This window comes from Musca autumnalis, unplaced genomic scaffold (genome assembly GCF_047663935.1).
Source record: "Musca autumnalis isolate F117 unplaced genomic scaffold, ASM4766393v1 scaffold_4, whole genome shotgun sequence".
Taxonomy (NCBI): Eukaryota; Metazoa; Arthropoda; class Insecta; order Diptera; family Muscidae; genus Musca; species Musca autumnalis.
Window position 1 is genome coordinate 12,898,173 of NW_027411977.1, and position 23,228 is coordinate 12,921,400.

At 36.4% G+C, this 23,228-nt stretch overlaps 1 protein-coding gene across 1 annotated transcript in view; it reads right to left on the reverse strand.

Annotated features, from left to right (window-relative positions):
- Nucleotides 1-6,047: 6,047 nt before the first annotated feature.
- Nucleotides 6,048-23,228, reverse strand: part of LOC141401717 (uncharacterized) — a 47,970-nt gene continuing 30,789 nt past the window's right edge. The window contains exons 2-6 of the mRNA XM_073982100.1: nucleotides 15,427-16,567; nucleotides 7,360-7,574; nucleotides 6,967-7,154; nucleotides 6,617-6,893; nucleotides 6,048-6,552 (exon numbers count right to left, since the gene is read on the reverse strand). Coding sequence (XP_073838201.1) covers nucleotides 6,254-6,552; nucleotides 6,617-6,893; nucleotides 6,967-7,154; nucleotides 7,360-7,574; nucleotides 15,427-16,567 — 2,120 coding nt within the window. The 3' untranslated portion in view covers nucleotides 6,048-6,253. The remainder of the gene's footprint in view (nucleotides 6,553-6,616; nucleotides 6,894-6,966; nucleotides 7,155-7,359; nucleotides 7,575-15,426; nucleotides 16,568-23,228) is intronic.

Sequence of the window (23,228 nt, forward strand, 5' to 3'; positions counted from 1 at the left end):
TTTATGCCACTGCGAGCTGCTCCAAACCAACGTACATTTGGAACCGCTCGGTTGATGATTAGATGGATTGTGGCCAATTATATTATTTATTTATTTATTTATTTATTTATTCAATCCATATACTAATACAAAAGCCTTCAAGGCCAATAAATAGTATTAACAAAATATTAAATTCCGAGTAGAAATAATTATAAAATCTAATTCTTAATGCGTGTTGGTATAATTGGCTCCCCAGCCATTAAAAAATGAAAATCAAGAAAGAGAAAAAAGTATAGCTAAAAAGTGGCCAATAAGCAGCAAACATAATTACAGTACAATAAGCAAGGTACATGTCGAGTTTCAATATTGCAACCAAACACCATAGAAGTCATTTAATGGACTTTCATAGACTCAATAAAAAGCGGGAAAATTGTTGTTACATAGCAAACGTCATGGAAGACACAAGAAAATCAAGCAATAAGCACAAACATTGTGAGCAAGTCTATATTTCAGGTTGAGAAGTAATATGATTAAGCACTTTAAGCCGAAAAGCATTATTGGAATGTGAAAAAACTCTCAGATCAAGAGGTAAATAATTCCATAATCTCGCAACGCGTATTAAGAGCGACTTTTCAAAAGTAGAGTTGTATATTCTAGGTATAAAAAGTTGTGTATTCCTCGGTGAAGCAATAAAGCTAAACATGTTAGCCAATGAAGCAGGAGTACCAGTCTTAATTATTTTGTGAAAAGTGCACAACAGCTTACAATTGACAAATTTCTCGAAATCAACACCCAAAAAACTCTCAACATAACTAGATATATGTTCACGACGTTTCACACCAAAGACAAACCGGGCAACAGAGTTGACAATACGTCCCAGCCTTAATAAATTTCGTTCTATCGTACCAGAAACCACTTCTAAGCCATAATTGATACAAGGCATGAGTAGAGCTGAAGCTAGTCTTCGTTTGACCCATGTAGGAAGGTATACATTAATAGAATACAATCTGCGAATGGTACTAAAGACTTTCCGCTGAATGGAGTCGATGTGAAATTCGAATGAAAGCTTATCATCTATAATAACACCAAGGATTTTATGGGAACCTACGAAGCTGATCCGATTCTGATCTAGAGAAATATTGAAGTCATTAGCTTGACTTCCAAAGCCAAACTTAATTGCTTTTGTCTTCCCTGGGTTGATCAAAAGAGCATTCTCAGAGCACCATTGACTAAATCGGCCAAGACAACAATTAATTTCATTCTCGAAGGTACCAACAGACGCTCTAGCATCACGGAAAACCAGGAAAACATCATCCGCAAACAACAACGGTGTGCAATGTGCACCATTAAAGCAATCAGCAATGCTGTTTACGTAAAGGACGAACAACAAGGGTCCCAATATAGACCCCTGGGGAACACCACACGTTCGGGAAAGCAACGTAGAATACTCTCCATTATAGTACACAAATTGCGATCTATCACTCAAGTAAGACATCATTAGCTTGCAAGCATTAACGGAAAAATTAAACTCATTTCTAAGTTTACGAATCAATAAGTGGTAAGAAACAGAATCAAATGCTTTGGTAAGGTCTAAAGATACAACTATAGTGTTCATGTTAGCATTAGCATTATTTCTAATCATATCAGTCATATAGAGTAATAAACCCGTTGTACTGTGATTTCTACGAAAGGCAAACTGACCATTATACAAATACCTGCTTACATGTAACATTATTTGATCCTTCATTATGTGCTCACACACTTTAGACAACACAGGTAGAATTGAAATCGGTCTGAGATCGTCGTAGCTGTTAACAACATTACCTTTCGGTATTGGAACAATGCGAGCTTTTTTCCACTGTAAAGGAAAGACGGAAGAGGTGATAATGGAATTTATTAAGTCTAAAATATAATCAGATATATAGGGAAAAACTAGTTTTAAGAAATCCAGTGGTATTTCATCAACTCCAATAGATTTGGATTTTATTTTACTAAGTGCTATGACAATATCGTCGACGTAAACGCAGCTAAATGAAAAACCAGTATCAGACCCATCAAATTCAGGGAAATCAATACCTAGAGTTTGAGAATTATTACCAACAAACGCAGCATTCAAACCATTAACATCAATATCAAAAGCAATATCATCTCCACCAAGACATCCTGATCCTCTCAGGAAACGCCACAGAGCAGTTGAACCCATTGCATTGAATTTCTTGGAATAAAACTTTCTGCGCTCACGCCTAATAACAGACTTCGCCTTATTACGATACCTACAAAAGACTTTCCAAGACTCACGACTCTTGTTACACTGATAGGCTCCAAACGCTAAGTCACGCATAGAGCGAGCAAAAGTAATAGAGTTAGATTTGATCCAGTTATCGTTAGAATGTATCTTTCTACGAACCAAAGGAACAAACTCAAATAAGTCCATTATAAGGGAATTTATGATAGAACATTTAACATGAACATCACCAACGTTTAGCAAGTCAAAGTCGAAGTTAGATAAGCGCAGGTAAAACCCATCCCAATCAATGTTGGAATAATCCCGATATTCAACAAATTCAAGGAATGCGGTAACACCAATATTAAGCGAAGCGAATATAAGTGAATGATCAGAAATAGCAGGACAAATACCTTGACCTGATTGATAAACCATGGAAGAGTCACTGACTAAAACAAAATCTATCAGAGAAGTTGAACCATGCGACACATCAAAGTGAGTAGGCTTGGAATTGTGTAATATTGACAGATTCAACCGGAAGCAACAAGAACGAACATATGCAGATTTATGGAAATCGAACAGGTTGCAGTTAAAGTCACCAACAATCACTAGATTCGAATACCTCATGAAAATATCTGAGTGTTGATCCTCAAAGAAAGAAAAATCACCAGGAGGAGGCAGATAAACAACACCAAACAATACCTTTGAGTTACCGGCTGAAAGTTCAATAAAAAGTGATTCACATTTGCCCAATCTAGATAATTTGAAAACAATTTTGTATCTGATAGAATTAACAACATAAATAGCCACACCACCACCCCGAGTTCCAATCCTGTCATTCCTCACAAGTTTATAACCTGGAATATCAACCATACGATTAGAGATATCAGGCCTCAGCCAAGTCTCAGAAAGTGCAAGCCTTATAACCTGCTGCACAATACATAACTCCTACACTAATTCTCGGGTTACAAGCTAGTTGCTTGAAGGCTAATGGGGCTTCCCAAATTTGGTTTAACAAAATATAGATCACACTTCCACTTGCAAACAGATTGTATTCCACCTAGGCAAATTTGTTAAACGGAGTTCCAAAGATTTTTCCTATAGTGGCGCAATGGTATACGTTTGGTTGTTGTATATCGGCAATTTCGTATAATAATACGTCAATCTAAAGTATTATTCCATTAAAATATGTCATAACTTTGGAACAAGATGTTAAAATAATACCAACCTTAGGTAATATATTATGCGCAAAAATTTGATTGATATGAAAACTGGAAATTTAATTTTTGAAATAATTTGATCTTTTCCATCCAGAGGTTAAAAGCGAAAGGAAGTTGTTGAGTTCAAGGCAAGGTATTCTTACCTAGTTGTGAGCTAGTTAGAAGCAGTCAAAAGCAAATGTCAAAAATCATGTTGTTGCGATTATAACTGATATCGAAACTGGTACCTCAGCAACCTAATCGAAGGCATTACCATTTTGCAGTTTTGACAGAATGTCCTTTTTATTATGCAGACCAATATTTTTTATATAAAAAAAAATAATTAAGAGGGCAAATCAGAATCTTTTCCCGACGAAACCAGAATTTCTTTTATAAAAACATCTTGCATGATGATATTTTCATCTTCTGTTCTCTTGTTGGTTAGGCAGATACTAATTCTAGTACTGTACAACCTGATTACTTTATGCCTTTTATGTACCAAAAGGGAACAAGTAAAACGATTGTCTGCAGTGAGCAAAACAAAAATCTACAAAAACAAATCAATTTGTTATGTACGGGAGGAAGCAACAAATCTGAACAATTTATTCTAGGCAAATACTTACATAGGTAAGATAATGAGGAGACTTTTTAATTTTTGAATCCGATTTAAATGTTGCGTTTTATCCCCTTCAGACAAGCGAGGGACTATTGCAACAAAATTATACATATGTGGAGCTAAATATACATATGTATGGAATTCGCCAACTTTGAATGCTCTAATTTGGAAAACGTTGGTAAGCAAAAACTCATATTTTGAAATCATATACTTATGTGCGCTTGTTTTTCTTTCCACAGAAATCGAATAGAAACCTAAAAGTAGTTGCAGTCCAATATGTGTTAATAAAACTAAAAAATGGATAAGAAGGTGTATGCTACATAATTGCCATTGGAATTGTGGAACCCACGAGATTTGTGAAAATGGCGTGTGTTTGTGAATTATCCAGATTAAATAAAAAGTGTTTATATCAACGTATTAAATCATTGTGTTACTGAAACTGTTGGTATCCATGATGTATGGTTTGTGCGGATTTTCGTAAGTGTTCACTCGAACAAAAATTGTAGGTGAAAACGTCCACTACATCAACAACCTTCTAAATACCGAAAATCGGGAGGTACCGCTTTATGGTGGCTATGAAGGCGTGGACCTATAACGACAAATATCAGATGGAAAGTTTAATACCCCCAACGACGACTAAATACCAAATTTCAGCCATTTCGTTGGGTATTGGGGCCACAATCATCAAAGTACCGAACATCGGGAAGTACTGTTCTATGGGAGCTATATGAAGGCGTGGTCCTATAGCGACAAATTCAGGTGGAAAGTGTTATACCGCCAACGAAGACTAAATAGCAAATTTCAGTCATTTCGGAGTGATAATGAGGCTATAACCTCCAAAGCACCAAATTATAAAGGTCAACAGGCAGACGGACATGATTAAATCGACTATACTTTATAGGGTTTCCGAATAATATTTCGATGTCTTACAAGCGGAATGATAAATTTAATTATACCCTTCATATCATGGTGGAGGGTATAAAAACGGTAAATTTGGAAGCTGCAGTCTAACGTGTTATATCGTAACCATCTGATATGTTTATTCCGAGTAGTAATACATGTGTTCTTCTGGAATTCAACTCTTCGGCAGTTTTATTTAATGTACAGTAGGGCTATACCCAAAAAATACCACACCAGTACCATATGCGGAATATTCTGCTGATAACGAAACTAGCAAAAAAAATTATGATTCAAATACATACAAATGTATCTAGCAAACATTTGGTAGGTGCATCTCATTACTTCCTGCATTACCGAGTATTGAGTGCTCATTACTCTCCGCATTACCAGGTAGTACATATATTATGGCTTGCACATAACTGCTTACTTTACTCATTACTATGTAGTTACTAAGTTATGAGTACGGTGGCACAGAGCTTGTGTGTCGCACTACAAATCCTAGGGTTGTGTGTTCAAAGTTTACCGTCGTAAGGGAGTTTTTTGTTAGTAAAATTAATTACCCTTACTGTTCATATGGGTGGCTAGTCTGTAGTGCGTTTATTGGTTTGTGTGCTCAAATCCAGCTGAGACGAATAACCTCATTTATTGCCTCAAAATTTATAATTTATCTAAAAATACCGTAATTTGCATAAATTTCGCAGGGTATCTCTAAAACATTTTCGTTGCAAAATTAATAACTAAATTATTAAGTAGAAATTATCAGATTTTTATGCAAAAGTTCGGTGGCTCCATCAAATATCGTCCGATTATCGTACAAATTTGTAGGCTGCTTCTTTGCAATGTACCCCAACCATGGATGACGTTTATCATTATATTTTAAGAACATTTTCTGTGGTTTTCTTTAAAAATATAACTTTTCCTGTGGACTTACGACCTTTTCGTATTCAAATTTCCAAATTTTTTGGACTTACGACCTTTTCCGATAGGGGCAAAACATATAGAAAAACGGGCCATAATACCATTTTCTTTGTTTGATACGACGTATTTTGACTTGTACTATTATTCTGTAATAAAAACGCGATTTCTCTGCATAGCAGAGAACATATTTTTTAAATATCGAACACGAAAATTTGTCTTTATATGAATATTTATTATCTTTTATTTTCATTTGTTTCATATTTTCTAAATTTTCAACATTTAAATTTATCTCAAACATAAAATTATTTGTTGTTTTTTTTATAAACTCTAATTTTGATTTGTTCCATACATCGATCTCTCAATTAAGATAGCTTTTAAAAAATACTTAAAATCCTAGTAATAAAAATAGTTTATTTTTTAATCGCTAATATCTTTTTGACCTAAACTACTCATAGCCATGCTGGGACCACCAGCAACTGGGTTACCATTACTGCCACTACCTCCCAGACCTCCTCCTCCTCCTGCTCCACCACCGCCACTAGCATCACTGTAGCCCAATTCATCCGGACGAAAATAGGAATTTTGCATGCTGTACAAACGATCGATGGGATTAATCATCGACGTTTGTGTAAAAGGCCCCATTAATTGTTGGAATGTTGAATAGCTTAAACCCAGTATTGTGTTGAGTATGGGTTCATTGGTTTTATTACAATTTTCTGTAAAGAAAATTTGTATTAATAAAATTTAAGAAATTCCCCGAAAAAATTGTTCTCTCGTTACCTTTATTGGTTTCTATACAACTGAAGGGTGTGCCATCATTTTCATCTTTAATACAATTTCTCAGCTTGTTGATAGCCTCCGTGGATGCTGTTGTACCATACGGCGAATCCATAAGAGACTCTGTATCGCTGTGTGCTTCATCTTTGATTTTGGTCATATTACTATTGTCCGACTCTTGGGAATCTGGAGAGTCACTGTTGCCCTTTGCATGACTACCATCAAGTTTGGCTTTCTTTTGTATTTTCTTTACTTTGGCTCGTTGATTTTGAAACCATACCTGCAATGTAATGAAATTAAAATAAGAGGATTAATATCAATTTTTATTAAATTCTCCAAATGCTGTGGGTTACCTGTACAATCCTTAAACTTAAACCTGTCTCCTTGGCAAGATTCTCGCGAACTTTACGGCAGGGTTTGGGTGATACTTCAAATGAATCCTTAAAGGCTCTTCGCTGTTGTGTATTGAGTATGGTGCGTGGTCGCTTGGGACCACGCCGACCATCTAGCTTTGGTGCAAACAAATCATCTCCATAGAAATCTGTTTTCCCGTAGCAAAGAAAAAAATGCAAAATATTTATTTGAGATTTTCTACAAGATATATAGAAGAGCAGCGACTACAACAACAACAGCCAAAGCAAATAAAATACTTTCCATAACGCATTCCTTAAGTGAATGCTGATTTTTTTTCTGAACGTTTAACATTTTTATTTATTGTTGCGGCTTTTATTGGCGCTGTTACTCACCGTATCCTTGTAGCATTTCCACTTCTTTTTCATAGTCGAAACGACAAAACAATTGGCCTTGTTTCACGACATACTGCTCACCCTTCTTGAGTATGACACCGCATACCACACAGGCAAAGCACTTGAGATGAAAAACATTTTCGAGTGTCCTCATCACCAGTTCATCGGCGGCAATTTTATGACCGCATCCAAGGCAACGATTACGCAGAAAAAGTCTATGCAAAGCAAAATAAATGAATTTAAATTGAGATTAGTCAGATTAATAAATAAAATATTTAGGAGGTAATTCTCGTTATAAGATGTGGGTTGGATATATTTCCTTATGCTAAAAAAAATAAATACATAAATAAAGTTCATGTATAGTCCCTAAAAACACACAGAACAACTGTCGATTCAAAACCCGCCGTCAATAACACAATTTAGGTTAGTTGTTTGGAAGTTTCAGACTATAAAATCGACTTCATTGAGAAGAATTTTTTTTTTAATTTATAAAAGATTGTCGATTTTGTTCCTGCAGACTGCGTTGATTGGATCTGTCAGCGGTATAATTAGGACAACTGCGATACCTACACCACAAGTTTCTTAAAATGTACCCTGGAAACTTTCGAAACATCGTTTGTCACCTACGTTATTGTTAAAGACTGAGCTAAAACCAACATATTCTGTTTTAAAATGAAACATGTAACGGACTACTCCAATAATAACCGCTGCACCGTTAGGTACGTTTTAGGAACGGTTCGGATTTTTTTACAACGCAGAGTAATATAATTTAATATAATATAATTTAATTAGACACTGGGTCTGTTCAAATTTGACAGGATCCTCATAAAGGAGGATAACCCGACAAAAGGCTGTTTACATTAGCACACGTACTCTGTTCAAATTCGACTGGATTAAGCAAATATATCTTCAAAAAAAAGAATAAACCGACAAATCGTACTCTTATAGCCCAGTCAAAGTAGACGTAAGGGGTTAATAGCGAATTAGCTTTATTTATGTTACGAAAGTACCTTTGTCCATAATTTTTGGTGGGGAAGTTTTCTGAAAAAGGATTTTGAGTTTTGGAAGACTATAACTTTTGTTGATAAAAGAAAATTTAATCTGTTTGGGTCGGATGGCCATGTAAAGCGTGCTTCTATGTACTCTTTTCAGAGGAAACGGTGCTTTTATGGACCCTTTCCAGAGGAAATGGTGTTTCTATAGAGCCTTTCCAGAGGAAAGGGTGCTTCTATAGACTCTTCCAGAGGAAAGTGTGCTTCTATAGACTCTTCCAGAGGAAATGGTACTTCTATAGACCCTTTCCAAAGGAAAGTGTGCTTCTGTAGACCCTTTCCAGAGAAAAGGGAACTCCTATAGGCCCTTTCAAGAGGAAAGGGCCGTATTTGCCGGCCTTGGATCCTAAACAAACAATTCCAACCGTAAAATACGAAGGAGGGTCTGTTATGGTATGGGGTTGTATGAGTGATTCCGGTGTAGGGAATCTTGCCTTTACTGAAGGAATTATGGATAATAGGTGTTATTTCAACATTCTGATGGATAATTTGAAACGTTGCGCTGAAAAAATGGTTTTGGGGACAACATTTAAATTTTATCAAGACAATAACCCTAAGCACAAATAACACATTGTTCGAAAATTGGTGCTATACAGTTGTCCAAAAATTCAAACATCTCCCCAATCCCCAGATTTGAATCCTATAGACAATTTTGGAGATAAATATAAGAAGTCATAACATCTCAATTAAAGGAACCCTGAATAATGCCTTGTAAGAAAAATTAGAAAAAAAATTGATTTCGTGCACCAAAAATTTAGTTAAATCTATGCCAAAAAGGATCAAAGCTGTAAAGTATAACAAAGGATATCATGCCAAGAATGAAAACTCCTAAGAAATCATTTTTGTTTAATAAAGCTTTTAGTGTGGATACATTTCACTGTGAGGTAGAAATCGATGTTGTTTCACAATTTTTATTTTTTTATCTAAATTTGGAGACCTCTAGGAAATCTAAATGTCAAATTATAACTAATTCAGACAGACAATGTAGCTAAAAATTTCTGAAATCAGGAGGTGCGGTTAAGTGGCGGCTATTCCAAAACGTCGGTTTATGTGTACAATTTTTGTGGAGAAGTTTTCTAATTAGTTCAGAAAACCTCAAACCTCAAAATACTTGAAATCAGACGGTTCGGTTACAAATCAGGGACTTATTTCCGCAATTTTTGGTGGAGAAGTTTTTTGACCACTTTCAAACCTAAATGCCAAACTATAGCTAATCCAGTCAGACGCAGTAGATTATAATTTCAAAATACCTGGAATCGAATTTAAATGTCAAATAACTTCCAATTTGGGCCTAAAATTGCGACAAAAAATTTAAAATACGTGCGGTACATTTATATGGGGATTTGGTGGAGAAGTCTCGTGAGACATTCGAACCCTAAATGCCAAATGGATCACAAGGAGCACTAAATGCCAATTACGTCAAATTTGGGTCTAAAATGTCGATATAATCTTCAAAATATGTGAAATCGGGCTGTGCCGTTATATTGGAGCTATTCCAAAACGTATGTCCACAATTTTTGGTGGATAAGGTTTAGGGATCACTTTAAATGCCAAATTATATCTAATTCGGTGACAAAACGTTTAAAAAACTTCTACATACCTGAAATCGGTTGGTACGGTTATATGGGGCTTTTAAAAAAAAGTGAGCCGATATAGCTCATCTAATATAAAAAAAATCGAAATTACAGTAATTCTTCAAAATACGTTAAATCGGAAGGTACCGTCATATAGGTTATATACTAACACAGGAACCTATATTGATTACATTCCGCATTCCATTAATAATCCAAAATACAATGTAACACCCACTTTGGTTAGAAATTGCTAAATTTTTTCAGTTAGTAAAAACATTCAGCTTGATCCCGGCTGCGATTTGAACCTAGGTCCTCGCTAATCAACAGACAATGTTGTCGAAGTCTTACGAGTAGCATTCTAAGCCAATATCAATGCTCTGAACTGGAAGACATAACATATGAAGGAAAATAATTTCCACTCGGGTAAGAATTTTGTATTCCGTTATAATATGTTGACAATAATATCCAGCCTGATGCATTGAGAAATCTCCAAAGTTTTCCCAAACCTACTTCGGTTGTCTCAGCGAGATCGTGTAGGAACGATCTCCTAGAGCTTTTAATCTTCGTTACATTTGTGCAGACAGGAACAAAGGAGGTGCTACACCGGACGAAGACAAACTAGAGACGAGTATTACCACATCGTCCACATGTGGTTAAGTTTGCTTAGGATTTCCTTAATGCCAATATGCCTAAGCAGTGGTAAAATCACCATTCCCTGATGAATTCCTAGATTTACGTGCTTTGACAGCATGCTTTTTTAATGCCCCTACTGTAGAGCATAGTAGTTATCCATGTACTGATGAATCGTACCACGCCGAAGATATATAACGATTGTTCTATTGTTACAGTACTAACGACTGACGTGTGTTGTCTGTGCACTAAGGAATTTACAACCCAGCAAAATGTTCGATGCCTAAGATGCCATTCAATCATGGGTGAAAGTGATCTGGCATGTCATCTTTTTAGCATCTTCATCGATGAATTTTATATTAGCGTGGATCCCAAAAGATGCTATTCATTTTTGGATCCAAAGCATGTCATTTACACCAATGCTTTGACATGTCATTTTCACCAATGCTTTGGCATGTCATTTTCACCAATGCTTTGGCATGTCATTTTCACCAAACCTTCGCAATGACATTATCATTACGACGAGAGTTTTAACAACGTTGGTTTTGATTTCGAGTCTACGAATTGTAAATAATTAGTCTTATATATTTAGAAAAGTGTGTATAAATAAAAACACAAAATTCATCTCTATTGGATCGATGGAATGGGGTCAAATGCTGATGAGAAGATCGAATCTTTCACGACTTCCTTTTCATAGGTTCAAATGCTGATGAAAAGATCCGATCTTTCACCTTTGCATTGGTTCAAATGCTAATGAAAAGATTGGATCTTTCAAGATTTCGTTTGAACCAATGCCAAAGATGCCATGAAATCACCTCATCGCATGGAACCCCTTCCTTCAAATTTTGCTGGGAATAGATCGAACCCTTCGCTTATTTTCTCGAATATGCACGTCATTGAGTCTTTCGAGCGCTTAAAGCAGTTGCAAAAAAAAAAAAACATCTATGGTGTCGAGTGCAGTGGTAGGAGCGCAAAGTAACTCTCGACCGGATCTGCCGATTCGGGCCAAAATTTGGACTCCATAATATTTTCTCCAAACTTAGTTTAGGTTCGAAGATAAGCAAAATTAATGTATCGACGAACTGAGTCGATCTGGCTATATGTGTCCGTCCGTACACCCGTCCGTCTAGAAAATTCAAAGTTTTATTCTTTTTGCGAATATCTCGGCTTTTAGCAGGGGTATTCCAACGGCAAAGCCTGTCAATGGAGGAAGAAAAGATAACCTTTACGTTGATGCAAAGATTGGCGTAGGTGGGCAAAGAACGGAGAAATCGGAATAGTTAGTAAAGCATCCCATTTTTATTTTTTTGTAATCCAGCTACAGGTCACAATTTTGATCGGATCGTCATGGATGGTGGTACCACAGAGGAAGAAGCACATTGAGCTTGGTGATGGTTGATTAATATTCAGAGGCCGGAATGCGCAAAAAAAAACGTATGTGGAAAAAATCAAAGTTTAATTCTTATGCGGATATCTCCGCTTCTACTAGAGGTATTCCAACGACAAAGCCTGTGAATGCGAGATAGGTTGGCGTACATCCCACTTTTTAATTTTTGTATTTGAGTTGTACTGATGATGTATTTGAATGCGTTTCAACAAAATTGACCTGCATTAATGAAGACATTCTGAGCTTTAAATTAATACAAAATGTGGCATTGGCGCTAAAAAATCAGAGTCATTGCAAAAGGCGATAAGCTATCCCAATTTTAATATTTTGAATTTTACCAGTCAAAAGCTTATGTACGGGGGTAGTGGTGTAGGGTATCACATAGTCGGCCCTGTCCTAATTATAGCCTGGACTCACTTGTTTTCGTATAATAACATCTGTCCCAGGAGATTTGTGCAGAGAAAAACTGTTAATAGCCCATATGACTTTAATCGGAGTTATTATCTGGTCGGGTCCTCTCTGTTGAACCCTGTTCAACAAACAAAACATAAGCAATTGAATTACTACTTTATAAATTTGAATTTAATGACCTGTTTCTCTAAGACGATTCGAATACAAATTCGTTCGAATTACTGCCAAACTTCTGTTGTTGTAGGAAATGTTTGTTTGATTGAAAATAAAAACAATTCAAATATTTTTCAAAAAACAGAAGTTTTGTAGTAGTTCGAACGAATTTGTATTCGAATCGTCTTAGTGAAACAGACCATAAATTTAACATACCGAATTAACTGAAATTTAACATAAACAACCTTTTAATAACATGTCAACTTTACATCCAACTGAGCTTTAACTCACTGGAATAAAGGCTGACATTTCCTTTCTATTTTACAAACATTCCCCTTTTTTAATGTTATGAAAAAATGTCCAACACAAGAAAGAATTTAATTATTGTAAGAAAGCCAATGTAGTCAGAACCTTTTTTTTAATAAACCGCAACATCAAATTTATTTCTAAATCTGAAGACATTGCTGCCTTTTTAACTTTCCAAAAAAAATAACCGCTTAACGATTGGGAAATTGCCACCACAGACACCGCTTAAAATTCTACAGTCCACTTGAAGACAATTTCCGCAATTGTTCACTCTCTTCGATATAGCCCTCATATAAAGGCACCGCCCGATTGAAGACATTTTTAGATACAATTTCTGGCCTGTGTTGAAGCTTTGCTTGACTTGATAGGCACTAGGTTGACTTGACTTCACATTGACATATAATTACCAATGTTCGTTTAAATATAAACATCTGCCTTTGCCATCTGATATACCTGATGAGTTGAAGAACTAACAGCAAAACGATTATAGCATATTGTTTGGATGTTTTGGGGTTTCCCTAGACATAATTTTTCAAAACAACTCGCTCTATTAATTAAATTAGTCAAAAGACAACAATAAAAAAAACAATTTATATGTATGTTCATACATTTCCAGCACTCGTCTGTACCCCCTATTGTGTTTTCTCTGAATTAATTCAGTTTCATGTATGTACGTAGCTAACAGTTATAGAATTATACTACCGGTGTTATTCTGAACATAAATTCCCCGTGAATTTTCTCACTTTCTTCTTTAAATTGAAACGGTAGAAAGACAAAATTGACGGGGAGTTATCATTTCAAAATGTACGAGGGCGGTTCGGAAACTTCTTAGCCTATCAATGAAAGAGAATAGTTAGTTTTTCAAAAATATTTTTATTTTTCAATATAATCTCCTGAAACTTCAATACACTTAGTCCAACGCTTTTCTAGCAATTCTATCCCTTGATTAAAATAGTTTTCCTCAAGGTCTTCAAAATAGTGGTTTACAACTGTAATTGCATCTTCATTTGAGGTAAAACGCTTGCCAGCAAGGAATTTTTTTAGATTTGGGAACAAGTAAAAGTCACTGGGAGCTAAATCAGGAGAATAAGGTGGGTGGTCAAGCAACTCGCACTTTAATTCGTTGATTTTAGCCATTGTTAAAACGCTAGTGTGCGCTGGTGCGTTGTCTTGATGAAAAATTATTTTTTTGTGTTGTAAGCCAGGACGTTTTTCTCGAATGTGTACATTTAATTGATCCAAAAGGTTGCGATAGTACTCTGAATTTATTGTTCTACCCTTTTGCAGATAGTCAATCAATAAAATACCTTTGAAGTCCCAAAAAACAGTTGCCATAACCTTACCAGCCGATTGAATTGTTTTGCCTTCTTTGGGGCACTTCCTCCAGCTTCAGTCCATTGTTTGGATTGTTCTTTTGTCTCTGGAGTATAGTGGTGGATCCATGTCTCATCAACAGTTATGAAACGACGTTTAAAATCCATTTTATTTCGCTTAAAACGATCCAAACAAGCTTGAGAAATGTTCATTCTTATGCGTTTTTGATCGACGGTTAACAAATGCGGCACCCATCTTGCAGAAAGCTTTTTCATCTGTAGTTCTTCATGCAAAATTAAATGGACCCGATCATTTGCGATGCCCATGATATTAGCAATTTCACGCACTTTTATTCGTCGATCATTTAATACCATATCATGCACTTTGGCTACAATTTCTGTTGTTGTTGCTGTTTTTGGACGTCCACTACGTGGTTCATCTTCAATGCTTGTACGACCACGTTTAAATTCAGCAACCTAATTTTTTACTGTTGCATATGAAGGAGCACTTTCACCTAACACATTCACCATATCATTATGAATTTCTTGTCCCGATAAACCATTTTTATGTAAATATTTAATGACAGCACGCATTTCTAATTTTTCCATTGTAAAAAAAAAATTGCGGATGCGTCTTTTTTGAACACCTGTTTCTATATGAAGGAGTTGCCAGATCGAAACAAAATTTAACATGTGTTCATAACAGAGATGGAAGTTTCCAAAACACTTAACTTTTTTCTGTTTATACCGCGATTTTTGTGCTAGGCTAAGAAGTTTCCGAACTGTCCTCGTATGTATATGTATACATCCCAAAAATACATATTGCGCTCATTTGCTGAACATACATTTGTTACAAAATTCTCCGAAGTTATTTGTAGGGTCACAGGCTATGCTCAAAAAGGCTTTGAAACTGAATTTCAAACGAATTGAATTTATCAATAGATAGTAATCAGTTTAAACTTTGACCTCTTATTCCATTGTTTAAATATCATATGAAAAACCTCATGTATGTGTGTCACTAACATTTGACAATTCTCGAAAATTTCCAAAGAATCCCTGCACAATGGAATTCAAGTTCAATGTATCCTAGATACCTCTTAAACAATTTGCAAAGGACATTAATTTGACTAGGTGCAGGTCTTTGTGTGTGTGTGTGTGTGTGTGAGTGAATTTACCTAGAGACAAACATTCATACATTCAACTCTTACAAATTCGTACATTCTTCATTCGTTCATACATACCTTTCATAGTCGATGCGACAATAGAGTTTGCCCTCGCGACTGTAGCAGGAATGCACCAAATGCAATGAGCATGTTGCACATTTAAGGCAGCTTTCGTGGAATGAAGTGTCGACGACACGCATTATGTAACGATCACAAATTGGTTGGCAACAATAGCCGCAGGCCAGAGGCGACAACGAATTGGAATTCGGCGTGGAGCATGATGCGGTGGCGGAGGAGGTATTTGACGAAAGCAGGGGTATGGATACAGCCGGACACAGAGCATCAATAATGTTCATAGCTGTGGCGGAGGAAGAGGCAGACGAGCAGGGATGATTCAGGGGGCCACAATTGTTCAGTTGCTGGTGATGCTGTAACAAGTGCTGTTGTAGAGCGAGAGCTGTTTCAATGTTGTTGTGATTGCTGGGACAATTGTTGTTGGCATTGCTGTTGAGGCTGTTCAAATTGCATTCGGTTAATGTTAAACGGTTGGCTGAGCACTGGAGAATGTTTAAGGCTTGTTGGTGCTGCTGTTGCAAGGATAACTGTAGATGCTGGTGTATTGGTGGTCCTGGTCCACAGGGATTTGTTGCAGATTTGTTGTCCGTCGTCGTTCGTGAATTGCCATTGTGGTTGTTACAACTTCCGTTGACAAGCGTTGTACACGAAGTCATTGTCTCTTGTTCAGTGTTTGTTGTTGTGCCACTTGTTGTATTGTTGCCACTTTGATTGTTACTGTTGTTGTTGTTACTATTTGTCATATTGTCATTAAGTGTTTCCTGGCTGACGTTGTGACCGCCACCATTTTGTAGTTGTGTCACAACAGCTCCACCAGAAGAGGAAATGGTGGAGGAGGCACATTGTTGATGGCGTTGATGATGACTATTGTGCTGATGCTGCTGTTGGTGTTGCTGTTGTTGTTGTGACGAGGCATTTCCAGTTGTGGCTGCAGAATTTGCTGGTGAGGCGGAAGTATTTGCTGTTACTGTTGTTGTTAACATTCTTTCATTTCCGTTCATGGACATTAAAGAGTTGTTGTGCTGAGGATTTTGAGACTGATTCATTTGCTGTTGTTGTGAATGGGTATGCTGGCCATTTGCTTGTAGCAATAGCTGATGTTGTGTGATTGTTGCTGCCTGACATGGTTTAATATCCAAAGGAACTGTAATGGAATGAAAAAGAAGAAGAACACAAAGATAAAAATCAAATGTCTGAATAAAAGTTTTTTGAAACAATTTGAGGATTTGCAACTGTTGTTAGCGACACTATTTTAAGAGTTTTTTTTGAAACAGTGGTATGGGTAGGATTCAAAAATAATAATAGGAGTGGTGGACCTAAAAGTCCTATAAATAGATGTCAAATAGCATTGTCGTTTTAGAAGTTTGCAGCAATCAGTTTTTGGCATTTGCATCAAAAATATTTATTTCATTGACAAATCCAAATTTGTCGAAAATTTGACAGATACGAAATTTTAGCCATTTCGGTGTTACAATGTGGCTAACAAAATCTTGAAGATATCGAAAATAGGAAGGTTCCATCCTATGAGGGCTATATTAAAACGTAGACCTGTAGCGACACATTTCTTGGTGAAAATTGTGTACTCCTAACCAAGACTACATACGAAGTTTCTGCCTTTTCAGGATGGTAAAAATGCTAAATCTTTGAAAATATCGAAAATCGGGAGGTACAGACCAAAATAGACCCACGTATGTTTCAGAAAATTTGTAGTCGATTTAGTCATGTCCATCCGTCTGTTTGTCTGGCTGGATTCGGTCCCAAATAAAACTTTCCTTCGTTATCAAACTTAGCTATATCGGCCCAACCACAAAAGTTCAAAATTTGTTGCTAAAAATGTACATCGTAGTATTTCTACCAGACATACATAGGTCAGGTTCGAATGTGCACTATATCGGGTACTTCCCACACAAAATTTCGGAAAAGAATGACCTCCTCTCGAATTGCTTTGATTTTTATATATATTTTATATGTTTGTTTTTCAGTTTGTAACACATCGAACTAATCATTTGCGATAATATAAAGTATATATTCTTGATCCGTATAAAATTCTAAGACGATCTAGCCATGTCCGTCTGTCCGTCTGTTGTCACTCTAGTGTTCGCAATAATTGAGCTAGAGCGCTATATTTTTGCACCCGAGTGGCTTTTTTCCATAAGCAGACCGAGTTCGAAGATGGGCTATATTGGCCCACGTTTTGGTATAACCCCCATATAACGGTACCTCCCGATTTTCGATATGTTGGGGATTTTTAGCTACATTTGTTGACCAAACTACTTGTAATTTCACGTTTGGGGTTCCCAGTGGTCACAAAATATCTCGACTAAAAACCGTCAACATAGGTCCACGTTTTGGTACCGCCCCCATATAACCCTCCCGATTTCCGGTATTTTGAGGATTGTAACTACATGCTATGATCGAACTACCTGTAATTTGACAGTCGAGGTTCCTAGTGATAAAAAAACAACTCCACCAAAAACTGTCAACATAGGTCCATGTTTTGGTATAGCCCCCATATAACAGTACCTCCCGATTTGCGGTATTTTGAGGATTTTAGTAAAAAATTTTAACCGAACTATTTGTAATTCGGCATTTGAGGTTCCCAGTGGTCATAAAAAATCTCAAAAAAAAAAAAACTGTCAACATAGGTCCATGTTTTGGTATAGCCCCAAATAAAGGTACCTCCCGATTTGCGGTATGTTGAGGATTTTAGCTGCATTTTGTGACCGAACTACCTGTAATTTGCCAGTCGAGGTTCCTAGTGATAACAAAACATCTCCACCAAAAACTGTCAACATAGATCCATGGTTTGGTAAAGGCCCCATATAACGGTACCTCCCGATTTACCTATTTTGAGGATTTCAGCTAAAATTTTTGACCAAAGTGTCTGCAATTCGACATTTGAGGTTTCTAGTGGTCACAAAACTTCTCCACCAACAATTATCAACATAGGTCCACACTTTGATTTACCCGCATATAAGGTTGCCAACCGATTGAAGACATTTTTATATTAATTTTTTACCTTATTTAGGTATCAGTGGTCACAGAATATCTCCGCCTTAAATAAACGACAGGGTAAAAAATATTTATTACGTTTTAGTTTAGAATATTTTATGGTGGAGGGTATAAAAAGTTCGACCCGGCCCAACCTTAAGCTTTTTTTGTAAGGGATTGTACTCGGGGCGCCTATTATGTAGATGTAGAAATCCCCTACGGCTCCATGTGCAGTGGCTGCCCCAGCCAACAGACAACTTTCGAACCGGATATGGAGTTGGTCTAAACTTTGCTAATCATAATATTTCAGTGAATCTAAGATAAAGTTCGAAGACGGTGGTTATCGGTTCACTATTTCCGGTACCTCCCCCCCAAAAGTTTAAAAAATTTCGCTAAAATGGTACGCCCAATTTTTCTTGAACGGATCAACAGATTTGGTAATAACGTTGGATCTCGCAATATTTTGTCCAAACTTAGTTTAAGTTCGAAAATGCGCCATATCGATTCACTCCTTAAGGTATCTCCCTCACAAAAGTTCAAAATTTTTGTTTGAGGCCAGTTTAAGTTAAGTCTGTTCGAGGATCCTTTGGAAACGTTTAACCGTTTATGGTTTTCAGTGGCAAGTCAATGCTTCCTGATATAATGGTCCAAAAGCTCTAAATTATATAGTCTCTAAATATTAGGTTGGCGCGATATTTATCGAAAGGAATGACTTCTAAAATAAGATCCATTTGCACAATGGACAAGGCGGTCCATAACTTCTGGTATTCCCTCGGCAACACCTTTGAACTTTAATCCAAATATATATTTTTCTCGGAAATTTTGGTGGGGTAGCCGGTTTTCGATCTGTCCATAGAAGAAGTTTCAATTCACACAGTCTGAAGGTATATCTCTCTCGGCAAAGTCGACTCATATTTTTTACTTTTTATAGCCGCGGTTTTCACAGCATATTGTACATGAAATCATTGTGGAGTTAGAATCCCTTAGAAATGATTTGTAACACCTTTATCTGAGTTGAATTAATAAAAGCTTTGTCAAAAACCGACACTTATGTACCTTAAATGGCAAATCAAAATTCCAAAATCAATATCATCAACATACTACTGTTGTTGGGAAAATTGTCCCAATTGTCCCCCCACCCACACCATCACCTACCTCATCAACGGTTGTAATAAAGTTTTTCACAAATTCAGTTTGTGTTTGCTTGTGGTTTTGTACAGGATTTGTTTTTGTGGCATTGTTATTATATTTTCTCTTTATCCTTTGATTTACAATAATGGTCGCTGTAACTGCTTGCCGCTTACAACTATGTGGATAGTTGGTATAGTGTTGTAGTATTGATGGTGTTGTTGTCGTTGGAAAGTCCAATGGTTAGTGGTTGGAAGTTGTTATTGGTCAGTCAGTTGTTCGTTTGACTGGTTGGTTGGTTGGTTGATACTTTAGTAAATTTGTGGTTTTGTAATTATTGAAATAACTGTAAACATAGGCCACCTTTTTTCATGTCATGAAAATGTGTAATGTAATAATGTTTGATAGCTATGTGACGAATACAGAGCTAGTCTATATTTAACGCAGAGGGAGTTTGTTGTTGATTTAGTAGAATAAACATAAATAAATTAATGAAATTTTTAAAATTACTTTGGTAATGGGTTGAGCCTATTGGGAGCAGAGAACTTGTTATAAATTGACTAGTTGGTGGTTATGAGACATGGAATATTACAAGATTAATATGGGACTTTCGGTTTCAGGCATTAAGTGGTAGAATGCCTATATGGTACCAGAGTGCATTACACATGTTTGGAATCTTTCTAAAACTTCCATAAAGTTCCCATTAAGCTTAATTTCATATATTATAGCAATTAAAAGTGGTTTTGTGCGGGACCTTTTACAACCTTATTTTAGTGATTAATAGGCAAAAGGTCATTCATTCGTGAAATAGGAAACAATATTTTGAAAAAAAAAAATTTTTCATTTCTAGAATTTTAAAAAAAAATTGAAAGTGTTTTGTGCGGAACCTTTTTTATAATAAAATGGATTTAACATTACTTTATGCATTAATAGGCAAAAGTTCATTAATTCTCACTACAGGAAATCAGTTTTGAGAAAAAATTTAAAAAAAAGTCATAACCCTAGTATTCACGCTTACACTGTGCAACATTTTTGAGCTAATCGCGTGCAAACAACTTCTGTCCAGAATTTTATGAAAGTAGAGGACCAATAGGCAACAATCATATTTGGGTTTTGTTTTCTTAGATCGGGTTCGGTTTTTATGGCCTCATCTAAACATGGTTAAAGATCGAATTTTTAAAACAAATCGGGGCTGTATCTCTGAAACCAAGACGAATCTTCTTTTGACATCTGCAGCAAACTTGTAGATAAGAGCAAGAAGAAAATATTTAGAGGAATAGTGAACACGAAAAACTGCATTCATTGCGTCAAATTATATAACATATCTAAAAATTCAATAATTTGTGTATATTTCGCAGCGTACCTCCCAAAATGTCCAATCTTCTTAATGTTACCTTTTGGGAAAATAGTCTCTGGAATGTAATACACAACTCTTCAGAACATTATATTGTTGTAAAATGCCTCTATCACCTTGTTTATAGCAAATTTTTCAACAACAATTTGGGAAATATTTCAATAATTCATTCAACATGAGAATAAGCAGCCTGTGTGAACATTGTTTGGAATAAGTTTTGTAAAAGGTATGTTATGAAATACCCCCTAAACAACGTGAAGTAACAATTTTAGAGTTTCAGAATGTTCTGAAGAATTGATGGTCACATTATTTGGAAAATTTTTATAATAGCTACTTGTTCCAACCCCCAACAGTTTAGTTGCTACTGACCAGAACTTCAGAAATTATGTAAACTTTTCTATATTTTAACGAGTTTGATGCGCTAAATGTAGCTTTTCCTAGTTCATCTGTTTGACACATAAGTTCTACTACTTTAGGGCTCCAATATTGCTGAAGACTGCAAAGCAAAATTCTTATTAGTTTCGGAGATAAAGGTCCGATCACTGGAAAAAAGGCTCATTTTAGGTCGGTTTAGATGAGGCCATAAAATCTAAACCCGATCTAAGAACACAGAACCCAATTAAGGTTTTTGTAGTCTCAATATGTACTTTCAGAAAATGCCCATTAGAAGTTGTTTGCATTTCCAGTGTTGCACAGTGTTATTTTAGAGCCCTTTGAGCTATCTTTTAATTTGAAAACAGCCAACTTAAATCGAGCATCTTGATTGTATATAGCCTCGTAGATTCCTGGCTGACATGGGTTGGAATTTCAATACCCTCAAAGAAAATCTGGTGACGTGCAGTTGCTGTTTGTCGGGATGTATAACAAATCGTCTTGCAATGCCTGTTGGGTTATGCTTCCTCCTACTTCATGATGCTGCATTGTCATTCTTTCGAATGAGTCCGTGGTACTTTCGGAACAATCAGGTATCGCTGAATCTGTAAGCGTATATATGCACTGGTTGTGCTTATAAATGGAATTTAGATACTTGAATCTCTCGCTTATATGCAAAGTTTTGCTTACATTTTCGCAGTGCTTATATGTGGGAAATACCGTACAGAATTTACTACAAACATGCAATTATCACTTCGTAACTATTTCCCATATTTATTTTGCTATTGTTTTTATTGTATTCTCTCCAACATCTTTGTTTGATCATTTAGCAAAGCCCAGGATTTATCTTGGTCCCTCTTTCATCTCAAGTGGACACTGACCTCCCCGTGGTGTCACCTGGGGAACTGCCTTGGGTTTGGGCGTCGGGTTAGTAACCCTCCCCTAGAAAAACAGCCTACTATGAAAAAACGAAAGAAAAGAAAAAGAAACCCCTCTAAAGTTGACGAAACCCCCACACGCTTTAAGGACCATGATATGCGAATCCTGGAATGTTCGCACTCTTTATAGATAAGGTGCCGTTGACGCATTGACGTACAAGGCCGATATTACTGCCATACAGGAAATACGATGGATTGGGAAAGGCATCACAACAGCACCTAAAGGTGACGCACTGTATTATAGCTGCCATGACGTAAAACATGAGTTTGGTTGCGTATTCGTAGTTAGTCGTAGACTAAAACATCTGGTATCCAGCTTCACCCCAGTGAATGAAAGACTTGCTGCAATTCGAATAAAAGCTAAATTATTCAACATAAGCTTTATTTTCACTCATGCTCCCACTGAAGAAAAGGACGAACAGACCAAAGATATATTTTATGAGCGCTTAGAAGAAACATACATATGAACGTTGGCCTGCCCATGACATTAAAATCATTCTAGGCGATTTTAATGCCAAAATTGAAAAGGAGTCTCCACAGTGAAACATCTGACAATGGTATAAGGCTGATAGACTTTGCAGCTGCAAAACACATGGTAGTTTGCAGTACCAGATTTAATCATTTCGATATTCATAAGGGCACTTGGCTGTCTCCAGATCAAAGAACAAGTAATCAAATTGATCATGTTGTAATAGATGGAAGACATTCATCCAGCGTGTTGGATGTACGATCGTTCCGAGGCGCAAACATTGATTCGGATTACTACCTTGTTGCAGCAAAAGTACGTACCCGTCTAAACGTTGCAAATAAAGCACGAACAGACACAATGCGGAAGCTGGACATCGATAGGCTGCAAACACAACAGATAGCCACAGCATATTCCACTCAACTAGCCCAATTGCTTAATGAGAGCACTCCTTGACCCGATAACATAACAACACGATGGCAAAATATTGCCCACTCCATGCAAACAGCCGCAAAATCCATACTTGGATTGCAGAGACCTCCACAAAGGAATTCAT